Source organism: Erythranthe guttata, chromosome 8 (assembly GCF_056151865.1).
Source record: "Erythranthe guttata isolate IM_541 chromosome 8, IM_541, whole genome shotgun sequence".
Lineage (NCBI taxonomy): Eukaryota > Viridiplantae > Streptophyta > Magnoliopsida > Lamiales > Phrymaceae > Erythranthe > Erythranthe guttata.
In genome coordinates, this window is record NC_142540.1 from 17,456,512 (window position 1) to 17,481,983 (window position 25,472).

The 25,472-nt window shown below is 36.8% G+C and overlaps 4 protein-coding genes across 5 annotated transcripts; 3 read left to right on the plus strand and 1 right to left on the minus strand.

Annotated features, from left to right (window-relative positions):
• The first annotated feature begins 483 nt into the window (after nucleotides 1–483).
• Nucleotides 484–4,096, plus strand: LOC105962261 (G-type lectin S-receptor-like serine/threonine-protein kinase At1g11300). Its single transcript, XM_012986563.2, has 7 exons — nucleotides 484–1,884; nucleotides 1,978–2,085; nucleotides 2,171–2,367; nucleotides 2,615–2,825; nucleotides 2,956–3,190; nucleotides 3,408–3,558; nucleotides 3,642–4,096. The coding sequence occupies exons 1-7, from the start codon at nucleotides 594–596 to the stop codon at nucleotides 3,945–3,947; spliced, it is 2,499 nt and encodes an 832-aa protein (XP_012842017.2). The 5' UTR covers nucleotides 484–593; the 3' UTR covers nucleotides 3,948–4,096.
• A 3,324-nt stretch (nucleotides 4,097–7,420) lies between these two features.
• LOC105962262 (Homeodomain-like superfamily protein) lies at nucleotides 7,421–9,816 on the plus strand. Of its 2 annotated transcripts, none has more exons than XM_012986566.2 (4): nucleotides 7,421–7,880; nucleotides 7,999–8,637; nucleotides 8,786–8,862; nucleotides 8,957–9,816. In XM_012986566.2, the coding sequence occupies exons 1-4, from the start codon at nucleotides 7,676–7,678 to the stop codon at nucleotides 9,530–9,532; spliced, it is 1,497 nt and encodes a 498-aa protein (XP_012842020.2). In that variant the 5' UTR covers nucleotides 7,421–7,675; the 3' UTR covers nucleotides 9,533–9,816. The 2 variants fall into 2 exon arrangements, with proteins under 2 accessions (XP_012842020.2, XP_012842019.2); XM_012986565.2 differs by having other exon boundaries at nucleotides 7,424–7,880; nucleotides 7,999–8,646.
• Nucleotides 9,817–14,366: 4,550 nt separating this feature from the next.
• LOC105962263 (coniferyl alcohol acyltransferase) lies at nucleotides 14,367–17,382 on the minus strand. The gene is made up of 2 exons (XM_012986567.2): nucleotides 16,904–17,382; nucleotides 14,367–15,461 (listed from the first exon to the last, which is right to left on the minus strand). The coding sequence occupies exons 1-2, from the start codon at nucleotides 17,318–17,320 to the stop codon at nucleotides 14,484–14,486; spliced, it is 1,395 nt and encodes a 464-aa protein (XP_012842021.2). The 5' UTR covers nucleotides 17,321–17,382; the 3' UTR covers nucleotides 14,367–14,483.
• Nucleotides 17,383–21,854: 4,472 nt separating this feature from the next.
• LOC105961921 (G-type lectin S-receptor-like serine/threonine-protein kinase At1g11300) lies at nucleotides 21,855–25,154 on the plus strand. Its single transcript, XM_088822110.1, has 7 exons — nucleotides 21,855–23,358; nucleotides 23,445–23,555; nucleotides 23,651–23,832; nucleotides 23,928–24,138; nucleotides 24,240–24,477; nucleotides 24,564–24,714; nucleotides 24,801–25,154. Exons 1-7 carry the CDS (start codon nucleotides 22,068–22,070, stop codon nucleotides 25,107–25,109), a joined length of 2,493 nt encoding a protein of 830 aa, XP_088678236.1. The 5' UTR covers nucleotides 21,855–22,067; the 3' UTR covers nucleotides 25,110–25,154.
• Nucleotides 25,155–25,472: the final 318 nt, after the last annotated feature.

A 25,472-nucleotide genomic window follows, 5' to 3' on the forward strand; every position in this document is an offset into this window, starting at 1 on the left:
CATTTTTGCGCAAAACGAGTACAAATTAGAGAACATTTACGGAATCTAGAAAATTTTATTGTATTTGACACCATAAGGGTTGACGTGTAAGAAGATTCATTGTTAAGGAGGGGTGGTTGTAATTACCCAAATATGAGGGGATTTTTCGTAATTTAACATTATCTTAAAGGAGATGGCCGTAATTTACCTTAGTTTATAATTACGAGCAAACTCATGTTTCTTCTAGGTTATTTTAATTTTTTTTATTGAATTTTAGTTTATAATTATGCCTGAGTTTAAACGAATAATTTTTTTTTAGTTTATTGTATTTTTTATTTTTTTCCCTTAAAAAAAAAAGAAAATAATAATTATTTTATTTTATACATAACGTGCTTCCTTCTTTGTCCTAAAAATGGCAAAAAAGAGCCAAATTAAATATAAAGACAAAAATAAATAAATAAGAAATAATAAATAAATAAATAAATAAAATAAAATAGCCGCCTTGTTTTTGTGTAGGCCAGAGAGCAGCAACAATGGAGCCTAGCAGTTGGACTCTGCTATAATTCACTGCATTTCTGGCCAAGATCGAATATCCTCCCTCCCACCACAGAATCATGATTTTCAGAGCCAGCTGTAATTTTTCGCGCCTTTTTCTGCGATTCTCGATCTTCATCGTACTCCTCTGCAACGGATTCTGTTTGCAGACAGACACCATTAACGCCACTCTGATCCTCAGAGACTCCGACACGATCGCCTCCGCCGGCAATCAGTTCACTCTGGGCTTCTTCAGCCCCAACGGCACCACCGCACGCTACGTCGGGATATGGTACTTCGTTTCTCCCGCCACCGTCGCCTGGGTCGCCAATCGCGAAACCCCACTCGCCGACACCCGCGGCTCCCTCTCGATTTCCGCCGCCGGAAACCTCGTGATCGTCGACGGCGACGGTCGAATCGTCTGGTCAACGAATGCCACGTCATCGCCGACGAATTCCACCGCCCAATTAATGGACTCCGGCAACTTCGTCCTCCGCGAAACCCCGACCGGAGCCACACTCTGGGAGAGCCACCGCCACCCCGCCGATTCGTTCCTGCCGACAATGAGGGTGAGCCACAACCCTAGAACAGGGGTTAGGGTTCCACTAAATTCATGGCGGTCGTTTCAGGATCCGGGTCGGGGTAATTTCACCTCGGGTCTCCACGCGGTCGGAATCCCCCAAATCTACATCTGGGAGAACGACATCCCACTGTGGCGGAGCGGCCCCTGGAACGGCCGGATTCTCACCGGAGTAACCGGAATGTACTCCGTCTACGTCGACGGATTCAGCGTCGCCACCGAGGAAGACGGCACCTACTACTTCACCCGAAACTTCCGTCAGAAATTCATTTCCCGAAACTTCCTCGACCCAAACGGCCGACTAATCGAAGCCGGCTGGGACGAAGCTTCGAACAGCTGGAACACTTCGTGGCTAGCTCCGGCCAATGAATGCGATCTTTACAACAAATGCGGCTCGTTTTCGTTTTGTTACATCGAAAACAAACCGATTTGCAGTTGCTTGAAAGGGTACAAGCCGAAGAGCGAACAAGACTGGGGTAGGGGGGTGTGGGGTGGGGGGTGTGTGAGGTGGACCGATTTACAGTGCGGTCGACAAAATAACGCTACCGATAAACATCGAGAAGACGGGTTTTCGAAGATGACTTTTATTAAGGTTCCCGATTTTATGCAGTGGTCTTCCGGTGTGGAAACAGAGTGCGCGAGTTTGTGCTTGAAGAATTGCTCTTGTTTGGCTTACGCTTACGATCCCGGAATCGGGTGTATGTTTTGGAAAGATGATATAATCGACGTTCAGAAATTCCCGGGTAATGCTGGCTCCGATTTCTACGTTCGTGTTGCCTATTCGGAGATTGGTAATTTTTTTTTTCCGATTGCGTTATTCTTGAAATAAATTGAATTGAATTTGCCATTTAATAGTTAAAGAATGTATTTATTTTTTGTTTCAGATAAGGAGAAGAGCAATAGAGTAGTTGTTATTATAGTTTCAGTTGTTGCTAGTTTCGCCGCTGCTTGCATTTGCCTGTTTTTCGCTTGGTGGATGTATAAACGAAATGGTATTGTTATTAATTTTTTAATTTAATTTATTATTATTTTGATTATTTGCGACGAGAGAGATTGAATTTCTTGATTGAAAAATAGGTAAAAACAGGACGTTGTCGTACGAAAGGGGCGAAATAAGCCTACACGATTCGAGCGAGATTGTGCTACGAAGCGACATGGATAAGGTTAAGATAGAGGAGTTGCCGTTGTACAGTTTCGAGATGTTGGCGGTTGCTACCGATTATTTCGACTTGAGAAATAAATTAGGCATGGGTGGTTTTGGTCCCGTTTATAAAGTGAGTACATCTTTTATTTTTCAGTCATCTCGAAAAATAACAAATCTCTTTATAAAATACTAGTTTTTTTTATAATTGCAGTTGGGGGGTTTTGCCCCCCCCCCCCCCATGGCTATACCCTCGAAAAATAACAAATCTTTATATAAACTATATAGGTTTTTCAAATGGGGGGCCATGGCCCCTCTATGACCCTACGCTGGCTTCGCCACATGTCCTAATTTTTTTATTTTTTTTTTCGTTTTTTTAGGGAAAATTTACAAACGGGAATGAAATTGCGGTGAAGAGGCTTTCAACGTCATCCGGGCAAGGTCTAGACGAGTTTATGAATGAAGTGGTTGTGATTTCTAAACTCCAACATCGGAATCTTGTTCGCCTATTAGGGTGTTGTGTGGAGAAAGAAGAAAAGATGCTCATCTACGAATACATGCAGAATCGGAGCTTAGATGTTTTTCTCTTCGGTTAGTTTAAAAAAAATTCTCGTTTTGTTCGAGATATATATATATATATATATATATACACACACACATTATATCCCAATCTTTTCAAACTCTAAATAAAATTTTCATTTAAAAATGTTTGGGTTGACAGATAGTACATCGGATGTTCTTGATTGGAGGAAACGATTTAATATAATCGAAGGCATCGGCAGAGGGCTTCTCTATCTTCATAGGGATTCGAGATTGAAAATAATTCATCGAGACCTTAAACCGAGTAATATATTATTGGACGAATACTGGAATCCGAAAATATCCGATTTTGGAATGGCGAGAATTTTCGGGGGCAATCAAGATCAAGCCAACACCGGCAAAGTCGTCGGAACATAGTAAGTTTATCTTACATTCGGTTAGTTGCATTTTAGTCTAATTGCTAGAAAACACTTTATATTAACAATATTAGCAACAAAAACCCTATGATTCAATATTTCTTAGCAATCTACCCCCTAAAATGCATAACATGCAGAGTTTTTTAGCAATTCAATATAACACATGTACATACGCATACATATACGATTGCTAACTAAAGTAAAACTATATATGCAGCGGGTACATGGCTCCGGAATATGCGATGGGGGGAAGATTTTCGGAAAAATCCGACGTATTTAGCTTTGGAGTTCTTGTTTTGGAGATCATAAGTGGGAGAAAGAACACTAGCTTCTACAACGACGAATTTTCTTTAGGCCTTTTGGGATTCGTAAGACAATATTTTTTTTACTATTATTAATTTTTTTTTTAATTTATTGTTATACGAAATTAATTTTTCTATTTTTTTTTCAGGCGTGGAAATTGTGGAATGAAGACAATGTGGTGGAGATGATAGATACGAGGATATCGAGTCCGGATTTTCAGACAGAAATTATGAGATGCTTGCACATAGGATTGTTGTGTGTGCAAGAATTCGCTATAAATAGGCCGAATATATCCACCGTTTTGTCGATGCTCAGTAGTGAAATTGTGGACCTTCAGTTGCCGGAGCATCCGGGTTTTACGGATCGGTGGACCCGTTCGCATGCCGGGTCGTCTTCTTCGACCCGTACCCGTTCGGCTAACCACATCACCCACACAGAAATGGAGGGGAGATGAGAGTCTTCTTCATGTACAAAGCCTTATAGAAATTTCTCTTTCTCGGATAAATTGAATTATTCTTCTCTTATTAATTTTATGATAATCATGATTATAATGTGTAAATATCGAATTGTGTGTTAATAATCAATTGTACACGTTATTATTTACCTATTTAATATTACATATATCCCTTTTGTTAAGGATGGAAATTGGACGGATCAAATCAGAGTTGGTATTTTTTAAGAGAACTTTTTTTTCTCGTAAGTGAAAAGCTAATTCCAATACCTTTACAAAAAAATTCGGAAAAGTCAGAATTCGGAAATTAGAATTTCAGATTGGAACCGATGGGATTTGGAAAATTCAACTTTTATAAGTTCAATTTTAGAAAAAATGAAAAATGGAAGTATCGAAATCAGTGGAAATCGGAAAGGATATTGTATTATATGGGCTTAGTGGGGGCCCACTACTGTCAATTAATTGGGCCCACGTAACATAACTGCCTCTGATTTGTCTAATTAACTGAAGTGGACTACTTCATTTTGTCAAGCCCAACAATATGAATTGGTCAAGGCCTATATGAATTGGCAATTATAATTTTTTTTGAAGAAAATCAAAATACAATGAAAATTTCAATTAACCTCGTTTAAATCTAAAAAAGATAGTCAATTTTATGTTCTCGTATGTATAATAGTACTATTTTAAAAAAATCCCATGAAAGTTCATCCAATCTATCCCTAATCAGGTGAAGAAGATGCTAAGTTTTTTGTCACGATTCGGTTTCCTTTATCACAGTTCTTGTTCAGAGTCCATCGACAGTGGTATCAACAGCCGCATCAGAACCCTAGATCGGACCAAAATTTTTCAGATTTTGACCGGACTCTTACCCAAAACCCCCAACGTAACCTTACATGATTTGAACTCTCTCGTGTTTTCCTCATGACTTAGAAGTTGATCTCACTCGTTCACCGAAAAACAGTAATCTGAAACTAGGCAGAGATTCAAAATTCTCTCTCTCTCTCTCTCTCTCTCTCTCTCTCTCTCTCTCTCTCTCTCTCTCTCTCTCTCTCTCTCTCTCTCTCTCTCTCTCTCCGTGGCTCAAAATATATAGATGCATGGGAAAAGCAAATCGATCTCAAAAGGAGAAGGCAACTTAGGGTACTCCGAAACAAAGATCTAGAGTGTTCCGACTTCCGAGGCTTCGACCGACAATTGGGCTTTCGTACTATTGGGCCCATTGTGTTGGGCAGCCTCAAGTGGACTGAATTCGAATAATGCTCAAAATCCAACATATATATATGTATGTATATATGTATGTACAAACAACCCTAGTGGATCGATGTTATTTAAATATAGGAGCAAGGGAAACAAATAAAAAAGGTATATTCTTGATATATATTCAGAGGGACGAACGACACGGAAGAATATTTTCCGATGCGTGTCAGAAAGAAGAATCTCGGCCAGCAATACACACACACACATAGAAAAAAAAGATAAATTAAAGAACCCTAAAAAACACAATATAAAGCAAGAAAGAAAAAAAAAAGTGGGATAATAATAGATAATGATAAATTTGATACTGTATTATTAGAATAATTAATTAATTAAAGAGATAAAAAAAAAAAGGAGAGAGAGAGAGGAATCTAAAGAAAAGGTGTGAATTGGAGTCTTGTACCTGAAGTTTTATTACAGAAAGTGACCAACCATTCATCATTGGTAACAAGAATTCGATTCCCCTTTTTCTTTTCTACTACTCTTAATTTAACCCTTTCTTCTTCTCAGGGGGCCTCCTTTTTTTTTTTTAATTAATTAAATTTTTATTTATATATTTTATAATTTTGTTAATTTCACATGGTTGAGGTGAAATTTGAACTGATCGAATTGAAATTAAAACTGAAACGACTTTTGTCACATTCCTTTGTAAATTTCAAAAAAATGGATATTCTATTTTTCTATATAATATTTATGTATGTATAACTTATCGATCCCCCCCGTATAAAACTTATAAAGAACACCGTACAAATTTAATACTTTATAATACATACAATTTCGTAATATTTTCGGAGATTAAATTATAATCAGATAAATTAGAAAAACATATTGGGATCAAAATCAAGTCCATGCATGCATGAGAAATTAAACATGAACATTATTATATATTATTTATGGAAATATAAATATATGTAATAAATAATAATAGTGATTATTTGTGGATGTTTGGAAAAAAAACCCTAGCTAGGTAGAGAGAATCTTGATGGCTTGAAGGCCACTTAAGTAAAGCAGGAGGTAAGTAGCAAAAGAAGATTCCTTTGATATTCTTTTCTTTTAAACAAGAATATTAATCTACTTTCTTCTCTTTAATCTTCTTGGTTTTCTGTGCTCTTAATTTTCAGTCGTAGAATTTTTGCCCAGATATTCCCTTTCACTACCAGCTCTATATATATACATACTAATTTATAATAATTAAATAATAATTATATTATATTATTCTCTCTTTCTCTCTCTTAATGTGTGTGTGTGTGCACTTTAATATAATGTAGAGGAATATATATATATTATGCAAACTTTAATTTTAAAGTTTGAAAACCCCAAAAAGAAAGTTGTTCTAATTTGCTTGGAGGTAGGATTGATACTGAACACCATTTTGAATATTTCCTACATAACATCTTTTATTATTTATTAATTGCATTTTTAATATTCTAATATGCTCTTCTAATACCTTTTTTACATGTAAGATAAATCACAATATAATGTAATGGAATCAATTATCACATTCAACGATGAATATTTCGTTATCGAACACACGCACTATTTATCCTTTCCAATTCATAACCTAACCAAACCCTAATCTAATAATTAATTAATAGTTAGGGTCAATGTTTATGGCAAACCATTTGAACTAATGTTAAATTACGGAAAAAATTCCTCATATTTGAGTAGTTACAGTCATTCTTCAACTATGAATTTTCTTACACGTTCACTCTTATGGGGTCGAATTCAACAGAATCTTCTAGATCCCGTGGCATGTTACTAGCTAGTCTGTACTCGTTTTGTGCAAACATATTGTTTCAGATTCACCACAAAAATGATATTTACAAGCCAAGAGACACATATCTTATGATCATCTTGTTTCAAAATGTGGAGCTCGAATGAGTTAAAACGGGTAGAAACTGTAGACTATTCCACATAAGCTAGAAGATTGCACTGAATTTGACATCGTAAGGGCGGACTTTTAAGAAGATTCATAGTTGATGGAGGTGGTTATAATTACCCAAACGAAAGAGGTTTTTTTGTAATTGGATCTTACCTCAAGTGGCTGATTGTCGTAATTTACCCTAAAATTAAAAGAAAGGAGTATCAAGAATGTAAAAAGAGTAAAAGAGGAAATTAAAAGGAAAAAAGAAAAAGAAAAGAAAAGAAAAAAAAAAGTATAGTCTAAGAAGAAGAAGAAGAATCAAGATTAAAGATAAACCATGTTCTTTCCCAATAGCAAAGAAGCCCTTCAAACATTAGCTTTTCAGACAACCAAGTGATTCCTTTTTGCCATGAAACACCATTAAATATAGCCTTTTTTCCCTTTGCCTATTTGCAACTACATCTTCTTACCATACCTTCTCCTTTTTCTCTTTGCTTGCTTTTCTTTCTTTATTAATTGTTCTCCCGTATTACATATATTTTCTCTTGTTCTTGATTCGAGTTACGAACGTCTGCGCGTGAAAATTTATATGTGCAATTAGTTAGACAATATCATGATGACATCGCCATCGGAACTAAGCTTTGATTGCAAACCCCAAATCTATTCCATGCTCCCGAAACCTTTCGGGGAGCAAATACTATCATGCGATCAACAAACGCAAAAGATCGAAGAGTTTCTAGCCCGCCTCGAAGAAGAAAGGCTCAAGATCGACGCTTTCAAGCGCGAGCTTCCCCTTTGCATGCAACTCCTCACAAATGGTATTTATTACATTTTTCACACCTATATATATTATTATTAGTATATATCTACATGAACAAATATACATGCATGCAATTTTTATTTTTATTTTTTCATTTTTTTAATTTAATCATTCAGCAATGGAGGCATCGAGGCAACAACTACAGTCACAAAGGACAAACCAAGAAGAAAGGCCGATACTCGAGCAGTTCATTCCACTAAAAAACACGAGCAATAATTCGTGTAATAATAATATTTCAGACAAGGAGGCGAATCTATCGGCAGACAAAGCAAACTGGATGACGTCCGCACAGTTATGGAATCAAGAAAGTGGAGAGGAGGAAGAAGAAGAAGAAGAGACGAAGCCACCTCCGTCGCCGTTAAGGACAATATTACCCCCACAAGAAATTACCGATTTCAAACTAGGGTTTACGAACGAGGGCAAAAAGGTCATTAACGGCGGCGGCGGAGCGTTTCTACCGTTCTCTTCTTCTTCTTCGATGAATTGCGGTGAAGGGTTTCCGGAATTAGCGCTTGCTAATTCATCCCGTAATGAAGAGATGAAGAATTCGTCGTCGTCGTCGGAGGTTGTTAAGAATATTTGTCGGAGAGAGAATTCGGTTGCTGTTGTTGGTAGTGAGAGAGAGCAGGTTGTTGTTAGTGGTGGGGCGGCGGCGAGTAATGGAAGTCAGACTAACAGAAAGGCGAGGCGGTGTTGGTCGCCGGATTTGCACCGGCGGTTTGTTAATGCTCTTCATATGTTGGGTGGTTCACAAGGTAAGAACAGTAAGTTTTCCGACCATTTTGTTATTATTTATTATATTTCTTTTCTTTTTAGAAAAATAAATTCAAGAATATCTTATTATGATTACTATTAATTTTTTTTTTTTAATTTTAAAATGTTTTGAAATGGTGTTTTTGGCAGTGGCTACTCCGAAACAAATTAGAGAGCTGATGAAGGTGGATGGTTTGACCAATGATGAAGTTAAAAGCCATTTGCAGGTTTCTCTCTCTCTAGATCTCTCTCTCTCTCTCTCTCTCTCTCTCTCTCTCTCTCTCTAACACATGCATATATAACTATTATTTGCATGCGCAGAAATACAGACTCCACACAAGAAGGCCAAGTCCGAGCCCACAAACTTCCGTGGCGGCGGGCCCTCAGGTGGTGGTTCTGGGTGGGATATGGGTCCCACCGGAATACGCGGCTGCCGCGGCTGCACACCACCACAGCGGCGCACAGGCTGCAGCCCTATACGGAGCACACGCCGCCCATCACCTTTCACCTTCTTTCTGCGGCTCCCAGTCGGCACAGCCAGGACAGCAAGAACTCTACCCCGCAATAGCACCGCCGCCGCCCCCCCATAACCACCAGCTTCACCGCCACGCCATCCACCACCACCACCAGCAACAGCAACAACAGCAGCAGCAGCAGCAGCAGCAACTCCATTTGTACAATAAGCCTCCTCCGTTAACACAACGCGGGAGAAACATCTCGCCGGAAACAGATGTCCGTGGTGGCGGCGGCGCCGGTGACCCGTCGGAGAGCATTGAAGACGGAAAGTCGGAGAGCGGCAGCTGGAAGGCTGACAGTGGTGGTGGTGAAAACGGTGGAGAGAGAAGAAGACTTGACGGGGAGGAAAGTAACGGTAGCGGCGTCACGCTCAAATTCTGAAAACCGTTAAATGCAACTAATCAACGTTAGTGTCGGTTAATTAGGGTTTTAGGGCAGTGAGTATAATTTAGGGGTTTGTATTTTAGTTGTATTTATTTTGAAGTCCCTATAACATAGGACTGTGTTTGTTTGAAAATTGGGACCGTCCAATATTTTTGTGCTTGCCCATGTTTTTGAAAAATAAATTAAGATAAAATAAAATTGGAGAATGTATTAATTTAAACTTAATTGTTCAAACTTATGAATTTGGAAGGTATTGTAATAAAATATCAGCGTTTCTGAAATTATGTTTTTGTCCAACTCAGTTCCTTTTTTGTTGTGAGTTTTGGGAATATCCCCATTCATAAGTGTTAAGTGTATATTTTTACACTTAATCATACCTTCTAATTGGGACTTTGGATGTGTTTTTACGACAATTGGTGCTTAAAATGGGTATTATTTGTGTTTCAGGTGCAAATTGAAGAATTGACAATTTATGGGGTGAAAACTGCAAATTCGGAGAAGAAGTGAAAAAATCAGAACTCTGAGGAATTAAAGACCGGACGGTCGTCCGGATTTAAGAAGGAATTCTCGCACGGCCGTCCGGATTTGCGAGGTGGCGCATTGAAGGAAGGTTAATTACACAAGGAAACCCGCCCTATATTTTTGCACCCTATTTAAAGGCCAAAAGCACACAATTAGATCTATCTTTTATCTTTAGTTTTTATCTTTTATCTTTTACACACGCAATCTAGGAGCAAGAGAACGGAGCAACGAAGACTTGACGAATCTTCATCATAGTTCTTCCTTTACTTTTATTTCTAGATTTTTATGAACTTTCGTATTTTTATTATGCTTTTCGTTAAGAACACGAGTAGCTAAGTTTTTATTCTAGGATTTTGTTGGAACCCTATGTGGTAATTGAAACGACCTTTTTTAATGAAAGATAAACCGGATCGGGTCGGGGGCGATTGGGATTGAAAACCACCCGAAACCTTCTCCACAAGAACTCAGATGAAGATACAGAGAAGAAAAAACCAACATCCAAACATTTTCATTTCTCGTCTGATTGTAATGGGGAAGATGATTCCCCATTTATACATTTTAATTCATAAAGTGCTACTAGAAATAAAATGCTACTACCTCTACGACAACTTATAAAAGTGTTAAACCTATTATTTAAATAAAATGCTATTTGACTTAAAGAAGTGCTACACCCCTTTTTACGTTTCTTTGTTCCCTTCAATTTTGGATCGTTACAATACTCCTCCCTTAAACCGTCCTTGTCCTCAAGGACCGAGCAAAATGTAGCTTGTAATGACGGTCTTGAGACTTGATCAAATCCATTCAAAATCTGTAACTCACTATACAAATTCGAGGCATACCCAGCAAGAGTATATAACCGGTAGTGACAATAGAATGGCATGAAACAAGGGCAACAACAAATTTTTGAGGTGTTGCAAAACGCTTCCTCTAGAACAGTCTTTATTCGCAAGGTTTGGAGTGGAGTGCTTATTCGTGAAATCCTGGAGCCTTGTGGAGGTGGTTCTGGTGGTGGACGAAGCGATCCCAACCACGCATTGCTAGTGCGCGGTAACAAATCCATTTGAGAATAAGCTTGCCATAAGATTATCAAACCAATGTTGACCCTTGTAGATCGAAAAACTTTTTTTGCATAATCGTTTGTCCGCATCCTTAATACCTCAGGTACCAATCGAACTGAAATTACAACACCTTCAAGTAATTCTACTTCCCAGCCAGAGTCACGTAACAAATGAATTGAGCAATCATTCACTGTACCATTTTCAGCCTTCGTTTCCATACTCTCATTTTCCTCATAAAGCTGATCAAACCGTGCATTTGACACTTTAATCAAAGGGGATTCCTCCTTGCTATGAAACATGAATTTATCATGCTCCACTTCATTTATCATCAACGTATTCTCTTTCTCCAATACATTTTCAAATGATTCAGCAACTGTACTTGACCCTTGAACTTCAAACGCAAAAATTTTCATAGAAAGCTCCCTTGTGCAATTTTCAGTTTCGGTTCCTATTGACCCTTTCTCCGACATTTCCTCAAACACAATCAACTCATCAATTTTATTCACAACATTTTCAGTATCATTTCCCACATACTTTCTATTAGGCATTTCATCAAACACCACCAACTCACTCATTGCAAGACTATCTCCTTCACTAGATATATCAACAGTAGTATCAACTACCAAGTGTTTAGGAGGAATCTCAACTACATAATCCATGGATAAGCTAAAATCATTGATACTTTTATGGCCAAGAAGAATTAGGGCATCTTCCTGCAACTTAGCCAAGCTAACCACCTCAATCATAGTCTGAGGTTTAAACATGCTAATTTGAAGAGAAATCTCAGACTTCAATCCACCCAAAAAATAACTCACAGCATAAGTTTCAGGTAAATCTACATTCCTCAACAACAATTCAAATTTGTCGGCATAATCTGTAACATTTCCTATTTGTTTCAAAGACGCCAATTCATACATAGGATCTTCATAAAGTAGGGACCCAAACCTGTCATGTAAAGCTCGTATGTATTCCTCCCAATTAAGCGGCTCCCACCTTGCTTTCATAAAACTCCGATGCCATTCCAAGGCCATTCCATCTAAATGCATCGTCGCTACTTCTACTCTCCCTTCTGAAGGAATATCTTCGATTTCAAAAATTTGTTCACATTTGAACACCCAACTTCGTAGATTCAGCCCGTTGAATTTAGGAAATTCTACCGACGAACATTTTTTTGGAAATTGATACTCATGTTCCCATTCTGACTCACGTGGAATCTCACGAATTTCTTGCTCGGCCGCCCTTAAAGTTTCGACATGGAGATTTGTCGAAGTCTGCAACTTATACATCCTTAACGCCAACGCCGCAAGCAATTCTTCCATAATTTTTTTGTCCCCGCCATCAACCGATTGCCTATTCTCCCTTCCTTGACCCATCTGTTTGCGCATCTCTTCGTATACACCCTTCGCCATTTCCCTTTTTTTTTTTTTTTTTTTTTTTTTTTTTTGTAATCTAGAGCCGCCGAGGATCGACGGCTCTGATACCAATTGAAACGACCTTTTTTAATGAAAGATAAACCGGATCGGGTCGGGGGCGATTGGGATTGAAAACCACCCGAAACCTTCTCCACAAGAACTCAGATGAAGATACAGAGAAGAAAAAACCAACATCCAAACATTTTCATTTCTCGTCTGATTGTAATGGGGAAGATGATTCCCCATTTATACATTTTAATTCATAAAGTGCTACTAGAAATAAAATGCTACTACCTCTACGACAACTTATAAAAGTGTTAAACCTATTATTTAAATAAAATGCTATTTGACTTAAAGAAGTGCTACACCCCTTTTTACGTTTCTTTGTTCCCTTCAATTTTGGATCGTTACAGTAATTCGAACCTCTTTTTCTACTTTTATGCAAGTTTAATTCTTCGATTATTTCTTCTATTTTGATCTTATTTAGCGCATGAACGTAGCTAATTTATGTTGCTATGTGTTATTGTTAGAATTGATTGACAGATCGTTTTAATAATTAGAACATAGATAGAAGAGCCTTCGAGTAGTTTTCACCGAATGCGTGTGTTGATTGCATGTATTATCGTAGACATACAGATAATACCTTAGATAGTCGTTTTCGAGACTTGTTATCTAATGCTTTATTCATACTAGGTTTGCATAGACATATAGTGAATCTTTTATGAATAATAGACTTATAATACAGCGACAACTGGTTATGAGTAATTTCGTGTCTTGGGTTAATAATCGGGAATCGTAACTTGCATGATAGGAGATTAATTGGGTGAAGAATTATCGCATAGGGGAAGATAAAATCCTAGATCCGTTTTATATTGATATTTTCTCGTGTTTAATTGCTTTCTTAATTAGTTTATTTTATTTAGTTAATTAAATTGACAACCCTGCGTAGGCTGGATAAAAATCATAATTGTTAGGATTTGGTACTTAGGATTAGGTAATTTGCATATTCCCTGTGGGATCGACATCCGACTCTCACGAGTCTACTTTACTACTTGTTTGCGATACGTACACTTGCGTGTTGGTATTTAGCACCCAACAATAAGTCCGAGATCTACATCTATGAATTGAAAGGTACGAATGATCAACTGTTCAATCAGTTATTAGAATCAATAGATCTTCAAATTGTTCATTTGGAAAAAAATGGAAACCCTTTTTGTTGGATGATCATGATACTTCCTGAAAATCGAAATTCTTGATCAAAATGCATGCCTACTTTAATCAGCGTTTCCTCGAGTAATCCCGGGTGAACACATACTGGCCGCCGCATGTAATCCGGGCACACAATCAACCTTGGCTAATCAACCGTGCCGCGCTCTCGTATCTTGAATAGCCCTTCAGACGTTTCCCTCGGTTATTTCCTCTAATTTTGCATATGTCACCAGTCATTCGACCATTAATGATAGTGCCAGATAAGGTCGTCTATGCTTTTCCTAGTGTCGGTCGGAGCCATTAATAGTTGTGCTGAGTCACCATATTGCTTTTCCGATCGAGAACCATATATCCATCGGCCCTCCGTAGTGCATCTCACTCGCTCGACTATACTGCCGAGGATCGGAGGGGCCTTTCACATGAGCTGCATGCGTATCTTGATGGGCCTCTCTCTTGGGTCGTAGCTAGACTCGGGTGGGCTCTCTAGCATGTTGGATCCTATATATATATATATATAAGTGGGCCTTGTTTATTCGACTCTTTATCTCTTTTTTAATTAAATGTACGTGTTCAATTTATCTGAAATTTTAACGATCATTTCAAAGTTGTGCTTAACAAATCGAGCACTCAAAACATAAATCGAACTCAAATTAATAGTTTTATTTCTAGTACATGAAAATACGATGTTTCAGTTCATAACGACAAATTACACTTTTTTTATAATTAGAAAAAAGAAAAAAAAAAAAATCAGTTCCACAAGGAGAGAAGATAATCACGAGTGATGGGATTAAAAACACGTGCTGCATTACTCTCAATCAGATCCAACTGCGCCTTCATCAGATGAATGTAGACGATCCAATCCCCATTCCCATTCGGACTCGGCATCGGCATCACGTATCCCGATTTCCCACCCCACGGGAAATGATACGAACCAAACGCCGGATTACCCCATCCGTAATCCATCTCTCTCACCGGAAACCGCTGCCCCGACGACACCACCACCGCCGCTTCCTGCTCCGGCGCCGCGTATATCCTCGACACCCCCTTCTCTGGGCGGCGCTCCTCCACCCAGTCTATCAGCCCTAGAAAATGCTCCCTCGTAACCGCCGCCTGTAAGAACGCGTGGACCTCACGCGCCGCCCAATTCAGTGGCTTTCCGGTCAGTTCCGCGATTTTCTTCTCGCCGAATGGGATTGATAAAACATTCCCGAAATACGATTCGATTTCGTTTCCGTCATCAATCAGTCTGTTCCTCCCGTCGACGACGACTCCCAGCCGGCAGTGATTATCTCCGGCGGAATCTTCGCCGGAGGCGATCGTTTTCCATATGAATGCGCAGAACGCCTCCATTTTGGTCCTCCGACTGTCGCTATTATCTACATTAGCCTCAGATTGGAGCTCGTTGACTTGGTCAGCTTTGATGTAGTATATGCGACTCATCGCCGCCGCCGCCGTCGCTGATCGGTCGTCGTTGTCTTGGGGATGATTTTCCGGCGGCGGCGGAATGGATGAAACGTTGACGTACATATCGTCGACGGACTGGTGATAGCCACCGGAAAGTCTGGGGAGGAGGAGGGAGCGGCGGAAGGACGGCGGCCGGGAAAGTGGCTTTGACTGCGCAGTCTCCGCCCATGAAACGAGGAACATATTGGCGGAGTAGGCGTCCGCCACCTGATGAGCGAATGTACACGCCACCACCAATCCTCCATTTTTCAGTTGAGTGGCCTGTCATTATAATATATATATTTTTTTTATTATTTTCTCATAATTAAATTTAAATATAAATAAATCAAGTTTATATTATGCCCCATATTAAAAAATTATTGCATATCTTCATTGGAACTCTCAATTTTTGCCCATGAATTGTTTTATATATCCTTTTGTATTTTATATTTCAATAAAAAATAATTATTTAAAATGTTTGCTCGTTTTAAACTTTTAAAAGATAGTTACGAAAAATGCCTTATATTTGGATATTTACAGGTTTACAATCACTTGTCAACTATAAATCTTTTTATACGTACATTTTTATGGTGTTAAATTTAACATAATCTTTTAAATTTCGTGGAACGTTCTCTAACTTGTACTTATTTTGTGCAAAAATATAATTTTTGATGCATTACAATTTAATATTTATAAGCTAAAAGACACATCTTATGATACAACAGATACATAGGAGAAAGTATTTCACATAAAGATCCCACTAAATTTGACACGATAAGAGTGAATGTGTAAAAAAATTTATAGTTAAAATCCATGAGATGCTACTCTCAGTGAAAAGCAACTGATGTCATATTTTGCATTATAAATCTATACAAATAAGCACACGTAAATATAGATGTGTATTTTATTATGTATATATTAATGATGCATGAATATTCGATGTATTTACCTCACCGAGTGCAGCATCCACAGGACCATAAGGGTATAGTGGGGGGGTGACCACTAGATTCATGGCAATAAATTAAAGAAAAGAAAGAGACAAAAAAGAAAAAAAGAAACTTGTACTAAATATTTCATCGTTTCTATATATATATGGAACACTTGCATTCATCATCGTTGAAATCGTGATTATAAAAATAAGGGTAAATTACAATCACTCTTGATGTATGGTTAAATTATGAAAAAACCTCTTTTGTTTGGATAATTACATATATTCTCTTAACTATGAATCTTCTTATACCCCTCCATTTTTGTAGTGTCAAATTCAAAATAATCATCTAGATTTTGTGGAATGTTTTCTAGTTTGTACTCATTTTGTGTAACAATACAGGTTTTGATGCACCATGAGGTGATATATATAAGCCAAAAAACACATGTTATGATCATCTTGCTTCAAATTGTGGAGCTCGAATGGGATAAAACAGATACAAAAGTGACAACATTCCATATAATCTAGAAGATTTCACTAAATTTGAAACTACAAGGGTAGCCGTGTAAAAAAAATATAAGTGAGAGAGCATTTGTAATTACTAAAAAATGAGGGATTTTTTCGTAATTTGACCATACCTCATGGGTGGTTGTAATTTATGTAAAAATAAAGGTACACAAAATATCTGTATTTTTTATTTATTAAAAAGAAAAAAGAAAAAAAAAAAAAACAAGTACATGCACATGCAAAGAAAGAAGATAAATTTAGACATGTCTGTAAGAATTCCGACACTTACTTGAACGGCCAGAACGCCGTGCTTCCTTGCCGGAACTAGCTTCCCTTCGACGGTGTCGTCGGGGTTGTAAAAATCAAGATCCTTGAATTCGACGTCGGCGGAAGCTTCGACGAAATCTACGCCGCTGTTGTTGCAGAGGAGTTCCGGCTCTCCGGCGCCGTTCTTGACCAGCTCGCCGGCGAACGGGTAGTACGGAACCAGCGTCTGGGCCAAGGAGTTCTTCAGAACGCCGACCATGTGGTCGAAGGTGAGTTCATGGCGGCGGCGGTTGGCGTAGCAGAAGAAGACGGCGAAGTCAACCGGCGGCAAGAGCAGGTCGAGGTTGGATAGCGGCAGCAAGTGTTCTTGCATTGGCAGCGCCGCCGCCACCACCTCCGTTCTGCTCACCTCCACCACAAAGTCTAGTTTTGCGTGCATTTTTATTTTATTTTTTTATTGTTTAATTAATTCTGAGTGGAAGGTGGGATTTATGGGTGGAAGCAGAATTTAACTTATGTATTTATAGACTTCTTTTTGGTGGTGGTGGTGGTGGGACCTTTTTTATATAATAATATTTAATTAATGAATTATGTTCTCCAAATTTTATATATGATGTCTTTATTATTTCATATATTTTGCCCTATTTTGACTGATTGAGGTTGACGAATCTTGACTTATGTATTTAAATATCATGAGTATATATATAATCTCTCCAGCCTCCCTAAATGTGCCATGTGGCATGAGACTCTTAATTGAAGTGCCCACAGTTAATCCATGGTTGGGGAGTGTTTGTGGAGCCCTTTTGATTATTTTAATGTATTTTTGGAATGTGTGCCAACCAAATCTGACTTTAATTATTTAATTTTTCTTTTTCTTTTCCTTTATGATAAGTAATAATTAATTCTAATAATTATTTAATTATTTTATAATTTTTAGAAATTACAAATTTAAATTTCATTGATTTTAATATTAATAGTAAAATAAATTTTATATTTAAATTCATTAATATGGTAAAAAAAACTTATATTTTAATTTTAATAATTCAATTTCACTATAATAATAGAAGAAATATTTATTTTACAATTAAATTTTAATTTCGTAAATACGTTAATTTTAATTTATTTGATTGTTCCATATATGTCTCTCGCAGAGGAAGGTAAAGCTTGGATTATTGAACAACAAATAAAGATCTTGAGCCGTATTAGAAAAAATAAAAACTAATTTTATAAAGTCTTTTTCTTTAATCTATTAATATCTAGAGTTGGAGGAATGTTCTAACAAGCTTGTTCAATTTACTGCAATTTATTATGTATTTTTGTTAATTTTATTTTATTTATGTTTGTTGAATGTTTTGTATTATTTTATCGATATAATATGGATACAAACAAAATAAAATAATAATATTACAACATAATAAAAATGGTGACTAATATTTAATTAATGTAATCTAATACGAAATTAATTTAATTAGATACAAAGAATCAAATTTAATTACATTAATATATTTACTTCCTTAATATTTTATTATTATTTAAGATATTTGCACAAATTTTTTGGGAGTTTTAAATGTACCACTAGAGAAACTTTTTTTAGGAAGTGTTAAATGTGGGTCCTACTTTTAGGGAGATAGTAATTTGAGTAGATGGCATGTGGACCCCACTGTTTGGGGAGTGTTTTATTTGGGTTTCACTATAGATGCCCTTAATGACTAAAATTATGTGATTGTGCTTTCCAAGGAGTGGCCTATTTTGATCGAGAGTTTGGACTAATTTCTTCGTACTTTCTAAGGTTAGTTAGCTTGTTCAGTGCGATGTATATCCCTCGTATGATTTATTGTAGTTCGACTGCTGCTACTTCTCTTCTCAATATAAAAAATAAATAAAAATTATTCGAGTGATTAGCCCAAAATTCAAACCGATTTTTATTACAAATATAGCAAAAAAGAAAAAAAGTTAGTTTTTTTTTTTTTTTTTTTTTTTTTTTTTTTTTTTTTTTTAAATTAGTAATATTAGTTATTTAAAATACAAAAAGTTATTCGAGTGATTAGTCCAAAAATTCAAACCGATTTTCAACCGTTTAGGGGCATATAAGAAAAAAGTGATTGGCAAAAGATGATATTTCCATGTTGGGTGAACCGATTTTATGTATATTATAAAATCAAGAAAACATCACTAATCAGTAATATGTATATTCAATATTGATATACCTAATTGGGCTGTCTCAATGTGCCCCAAATTTATCTAATAATTAGACCTATTACATGAAAGGTCAAACACATTCAAAATAAGGCTTGGGTCCAACAAAGTAAGCCCAACCCAATCAACGACATATAAATAGATGTTTTACTCATTTGTTAAGGTACGTTCTATGATTCACGAGCAAGTTAGAATTTTATTCTCTCTACCATTTCCACGATCCGTACATCTGACTTGAGCGTCGGAGGGGTTTCCGCCGGATCAACCCCCGACTTAGTTCACGTGTGCTCATTTCGCAGGGACCTCAGGATCATCAAGTTTTCAAGCTACTGATCCGTTTGCTCTCCCAGCTCGTTTTTTACACTACCCTAGGTGATCTAAGTAATTAGCATCATCAAATATTAATATATATATATATATATATATATATATATATATATATATATATATATATATATATATATATATATATATATATTTGTTGTGGGTAAAACTAGGGCGAAAATGTGAAACCACTACTAACAACTCTATGTCATAATCTAGAAATTTATGTTATATAATGACAAATTTTGCTACAAATTGCTATTAACTTCATTGAATTACTATTAGATGGTTCAAAATGTCATAACCAATTAACCATTATCAATGATACTAAAAACAATATACTGTAAATTAGTATAGTCGGAACTAGCAAAATTCTATTAATTTAGCAAATATTAAATCATCAAAATTTTTCTTTTTTTTACATTTATACCGAATGGGAAATTAAAGAAATTATTATTTAAATAATGTTATTAATTTATCGAGGTTGTACTGTACAACGTGCTCGTATAAATAGTTGAAGGCTATATGCTTAATAGGCTTAACAGAATTAATGGGCTTTTGTAATAGTTTACATAGAACTAATGGGCTTAATAGAATTATCTCGTATGAATAATGTACAGTAAAATCAGTTAGCCTTATGGAGTTAATGGGCTTTTTGAATAATAATAAGGGTTAACTGCAAAAAATCCCCTAAACTTTGGACGTTTTTGCACTTTACCCCCTGAACGGAAAAAAGTTGCACGATCATACCTCAACTTACTAAATTGTAGCACTGAAGTCGATATTGTCTATTTTTGGCAAAAAACTGGCCGGAAGGCATAACACGTGAGAAGCACATGATTTAAGCTGGGTAAATCGGTCTTTTCTCTTACACCTATTTTTCTTTTTTTTTCATTAATATAAACAAATCTTCAAAAGGAAAAGAAAAAAAGTGGATATAATATGCAAATCATTTTATTTTTTAATTATCATATGATTTCTGGCTATGTATTTGAAAATTTTGTAATATTTCAGAAACATTTTAACGTTATTTTATTCCAATAAATTTTAGTTCATTCAGTTATTTTTAACAAAACAATATACAAATATATATATTATATATTACATATATAAATACAAATAATTATAAAATTAGAAAAAAAAAAGTGATCTTCTTCTATCTACCCAACCACCCCCTCTGCACGACCTCCGCCGCCACCTCGACTCCGGCGTCGTCTATTTCTCCCACCTTTTTTGGTAACCGCTCCACCTCATTTTTCTTTTTCTCAGCCATCGTCACCAACCTCCGCCGCCCGACCTCGTTTGTGAATTGCAGCCTTGTGTTCCACCTCAAACGAATTTCGTTTTCTCAGCCCTTTGTTACCACTTTGCAATGAAATTCAAGCAGAAAAATTGCCGGAGTTGTGGCTGCCGACTACGGCCAAACAAAACAAGCTACGATTCTGCCACCGGAGGCCGCCCCCTTATTTCCAACCCCCTTCATCCACCACGAATAGAGCGGCGCCATAATCGAAATCAACGGCGCCATAATAATGAAAGAAAAAATCTTAAAGCTTAATTGGGAGATGAGGCTGTTGGTTGGAGAAGATGAAGAGGATGGCGGAGCAGAGGTGGTGGTGGTAGACTGGTGGTGGTGGTAGACTGGTAGTGGTGTCTGGGAGATGAGGTTGTGGGTTTTCTTTTTTTTCTTTTTTCTTTTTTCTTTTTTTATTTTCTTTTCTTCTTTTCTTTTTTTCCAAAATCCTGTGAGGTGGCGAATTTGCCCCTCCATTTACACGTGGGAGTTGTACGTGTGTAATTCCGGGAACAATTAGGCTAAAAATGGACAATTTTGGTTTCGGTGCTACAATTTTGTAAGTTGAGGTATGCCCGTGCAACTTTTTTCCGTTCAGGGGATAAAGTGCAAAAACGTCCAAAGTTTAGGGGATTTTTTGCAGTTAACCCTAATAATAAAGTAAACGTAATATTAGTAGCCATTTATTTATTTATCTTTCACATAATTTTTTTTTTTAATTTGGTTTTATAGTTCCATAATACGTTCGGTAAATATTGCGGGTGAAAATCAGACAGATGGTAGTTCAGAATATCATAATGATTTTTTTTTACAAAATTGTACGAAATTAAAAAATTCTAATTTCCGTTGTGATTTAATATGCATAATGATATTGATATTACGATTTATAAGTATAGTTTTCGAAAAACAATTGAATTTTTTTTTATAAAATATAATGATTAAAAATCAGATTGAAAATTGAAATTATTTAGTGAAATCCAATTTTTTTTTTTTTTCCCAGAAATCGTAATGTTCAGAAATTTTTAATGAATGTATTATTTAAAAATTTGAAATTGGCAGAATTCGGAAGTTTCGTTTCAATTTCCACCTATAATAAATATCATAGTCAAAATTCCATTTCACAATATTTAAAATTAGAATATTCTCTTTTAAATGTTTCTTGACCAAATTGTGACCATATATTGTGCGTAAAATGTCAACAATGGTGTTCTTGTAAGAACGAGCAAAACTCTGTATTCACATCAAAGATTAGTATCAAGATACTGAAAATGGAACCTGGAATTTTTTCCACCACTGGATTTCTAATCAAAACCCAAAATTCAAGATTAGGGTTTTGTCCAGCATCCCGAAAAAACTCGAAAATTAATTAATCATGGGCTTCACCCTGCAAAATTTCATGCTTCTTATCATACTTACACACTGTTGTTTTCTAGGGTTTATCACAAATGCAATCGACACGATTAGGGCTAACCAATCGCTTCACGATTCCGAAACACTGGTCTCCAATGGCGAAAAATTCAAGCTTGGATTTTTCAGCCCAGTAAACAGCAGTTACCGTTACGTTGGTATAATGTTCAACGTACCGGTAACGACCGTTATCTGGGTGGCGAACAGAGAAACCCCACTGAACGATTCTTCCGGAATACTCCAGATATCGGCGGATGGCAATCTCGTAATATTGGATGGAGGGAAGGGGGTAATATGGTCATCCAATCTTTCATCATCTTCTCCGGTTAGAAATTCCAGTGTTGTTTTATTGGACACGGGGAATCTTGTTCTACGAGATGATTTTGATAATGGTTCTGTTTGGGAGAGCTTCAGGCATGCTTCGGATTCCTTTGTAGCGAATCTCGAAATCTTCGCGGATTCGAACACGAACGAGACGAACACGCTGACGTCATGGCGAAGCCCGTCGGATCCAGGGTATGGGAGCTTCACCCTCACAATGGAGCCCGTCGGAATCCCGGAGTGTTTCATATGGAAAAACGGTGTCGTTCCGCATTGGCGGAGCGGGCCGTGGAACGGCCAGATTTTCGACGGTATACCGAACATGAACTCGGTCGACAAGCACGGATTGGATATTGTCAACAGCTACTCGGGAGCAGCGTATTTGTCTTTCAAGCTTTTGAATGCTTCCGTTTTGGTTTATTACGTGTTGAATTCGTTAGGTTCATTGCAAGAGATGGAGTGGTCCGAGGAGAGAAATGAGTGGGTTGTGAATTGGTCGTCGAGTAATAACGAGTGCGATTTCTACGGAAAGTGTGGAGCTTTTGGGAGCTGTAACAATCAAGAAAGTCCGATTTGCTCGTGTTTTCGTGGGTTTGAGCCGAAAGTTGAAGAAGAGTGGAGAAATGGGAATTGGAGTAACGGGTGTAGGAGAAAAACGGGTCTTCTACAATGCGGGACGAACGGGTCGGCTAACGGGTTGGAAAAACCGGACGGGTTCTTTAAAATGGATAGCGTCAAGTTGCCGGATCGAGATACTTGGTTTCCCACTTCAGAAGAAGAGTGCATGAGCCAGTGCTTGAGCAACTGTTCTTGTATTGCTTATTCGTACAGTGCCGGAACAGGGTGTATGAAGTGGGGAGATGATTTGATCGACGTGCAGAAGTTTCCGAACGGTGTCGCTGACCTGTACATTCGGTTAGCCTTTTCGGAATTAGGTATAATATATAGCTTCTTGAAAGTTCCGGAATTCATTAAAATGTTCGTTGAAATTAATTTATGTTTTCTCGTATACTTTTTGCAGGTAATAACAAGAAAGACCGTAAGGCAATTATTGCTTCGACGGTGATTCTTGGATCCTTAACCGTAGTTGTATGCGCATTCTTTTTGAGGAAGTTGTTGCTCAAATACAGAGGTATATATCTATATATGTATATATAGGCACATTCGACTTAATTTAGAATGTTTATTTGAATAATATAATATTGTAATTTTTTTCTCGTTTTAAAGGTGGGAAGACGAGAGGTAATGAGTTGTTAATGTCGACAACCGAGGAAACAGAAAAGGGGCATTCACAAGAATCCAAGTTCGATGATTTACCGTTGTTTAAATTTCAGACATTATCAGATGCAACGGATAAATTCGACTTAAATAATAAACTCGGGCAGGGTGGTTTTGGTCCGGTTTACAAAGTATGTATCGTTCTTGTTTTTTAATTGCAGATTTATTAGTTTCTTGCAGTGTGCGAATTTAGTTTAATTTAATTGGTTTTTTATTTTTTTTGCAGGGGAAATTACCGAACGGGCAAGAAATAGCGGTAAAAAGGCTAGCAAAATCGTCTAACCAAGGATTAGTGGAGTTCATGAACGAGGTCGATTTAATTTCTAAGCTACAGCATCGGAATCTTGTAAAACTAATCGGTTGTTGTGTCGAGTGTGAAGAGAAAATGCTCGTTTACGAATACATGCACAATGGGAGCTTAAATGCTCATCTCTTCGGTAAGTCGAACGATTTATCGAGCTTCATTTATATATATGTTGTCCGAATTCGGACCGACCAATACGCGATGTCTAATCTAAACTTGTGTAATACTTGTTAGATTTGCATAAGAAAGAGTTTCTTGATTGGAAAACACGAGCGATGATTATTGAAGGGATTTGTCGAGGGCTTCTCTACCTTCATAGGGATTCAAGATTGAGGATCATACATCGAGATTTGAAGGCTAGTAACATATTATTGGACGATGAATTGAACCCGAAAATTTCGGATTTTGGGATGGCTAGGATTTTTCGTTTGAAAGAAGACGAAGCCAATACTACAAGAGTCGTCGGGACATAGTAAGTAACAGTTATTTTTTCATATTTAATTTAATTTTTTTCTTTTTCTAAATAGATTTAAAATGCTTGATTTATGATGCTTGCAGCGGGTACATGTCGCCGGAATATGCTTTACACGGAATATTCTCCGAAAAATCGGATGTGTACAGCTTAGGCATACTCTTATTAGAGATTGTGAGTGGAAGGAGAAACAGCAGCTTTTACCATGAAGAGCAGCAGCTTTTCCTAATTGAATATGTAAGTTAATTTTCCACATAAAAAATCAAATTATTTTATTCCAAATTTAACCTTTTGGTTTACCTACGTCGATATGTAATTTTCAGGTGTGGGAATTGTGGAACGAGGATAAAATGGTAAATTTGATTGATCCAGTAATATACGATCCTGGAATGGGAAACGAAATAGTGAGATATGCAAATGTAGGTTTATTGTGCGTGCAAGATATGGCTGCAGATAGGCCGAATGTTTCGACGGTTTTGTCGATGCTTAGCTGCGAGATTTTAGAGCTTCCTTGTCCTAAGAAACCGGCTTTCTTCGGGACTCAGAGTACTTCGGAAACAGAATGTTCCGTTGAGAATCTAAGTAAACGTTCTCTCAATGAAGTTTCCGTGACTATTAGTGGAGGCCGATAGAACTTTCTAGAAGGTATATATATATATATATATATATATATATATATATATATATATATATATATATATATATATATATATATATATATATATATATATATATACCAATTTGTAAAAATAAACACTTGTAAAAGTTTCAAAGTATTATTTTACTGTAAAGGGTTGCATATGAAAATAAATAAATTCTTCATTCGTTATTCTTTTATTTTTTTTCATTAATATGAGGTTTAGAGATTGAAATTACCACTTTTTCACACAAACACACGTGTGTATAGATCTCGACATTTTCCTCGAAAAGTTTCTTCCTCGAAAAGTTTCGAAAAGAACAGTACCAATATGAACTTCACCATAATTACAAAAAAA

Coding starts and splice junctions, on each gene's coding strand:
- LOC105962261 (XM_012986563.2), top strand. CDS start 594: ATGATTTTCAGAGCCAGCTGTAATTTTTCGCGCCTTTTTCTGCGATTC. Junction 2,368..2,614: donor GTTTTGGTCCCGTTTATAAA/GTGAGTACATCT, acceptor TCGTTTTTTTAG/GGAAAATTTACAAACGGGAA. Junction 3,191..3,407: donor GGCAAAGTCGTCGGAACATA/GTAAGTTTATCT, acceptor CTATATATGCAG/CGGGTACATGGCTCCGGAAT.
- LOC105962262 (XM_012986565.2), top strand. CDS start 7,676: ATGATGACATCGCCATCGGAACTAAGCTTTGATTGCAAACCCCAAATC. Junction 7,881..7,998: donor CATGCAACTCCTCACAAATG/GTATTTATTACA, acceptor TTAATCATTCAG/CAATGGAGGCATCGAGGCAA. Junction 8,863..8,956: donor AAGTTAAAAGCCATTTGCAG/GTTTCTCTCTCT, acceptor TTGCATGCGCAG/AAATACAGACTCCACACAAG.
- LOC105962263 (XM_012986567.2), bottom strand. CDS start 17,320: ATGCACGCAAAACTAGACTTTGTGGTGGAGGTGAGCAGAACGGAGGTG. Junction 15,462..16,903: donor ACGGCGTTCTGGCCGTTCAA/GTAAGTGTCGGA, acceptor TTATAATGACAG/GCCACTCAACTGAAAAATGG.
- LOC105961921 (XM_088822110.1), top strand. CDS start 22,068: ATGGGCTTCACCCTGCAAAATTTCATGCTTCTTATCATACTTACACAC. Junction 23,359..23,444: donor GTTAGCCTTTTCGGAATTAG/GTATAATATATA, acceptor TACTTTTTGCAG/GTAATAACAAGAAAGACCGT. Junction 24,715..24,800: donor AGCTTTTCCTAATTGAATAT/GTAAGTTAATTT, acceptor TGTAATTTTCAG/GTGTGGGAATTGTGGAACGA.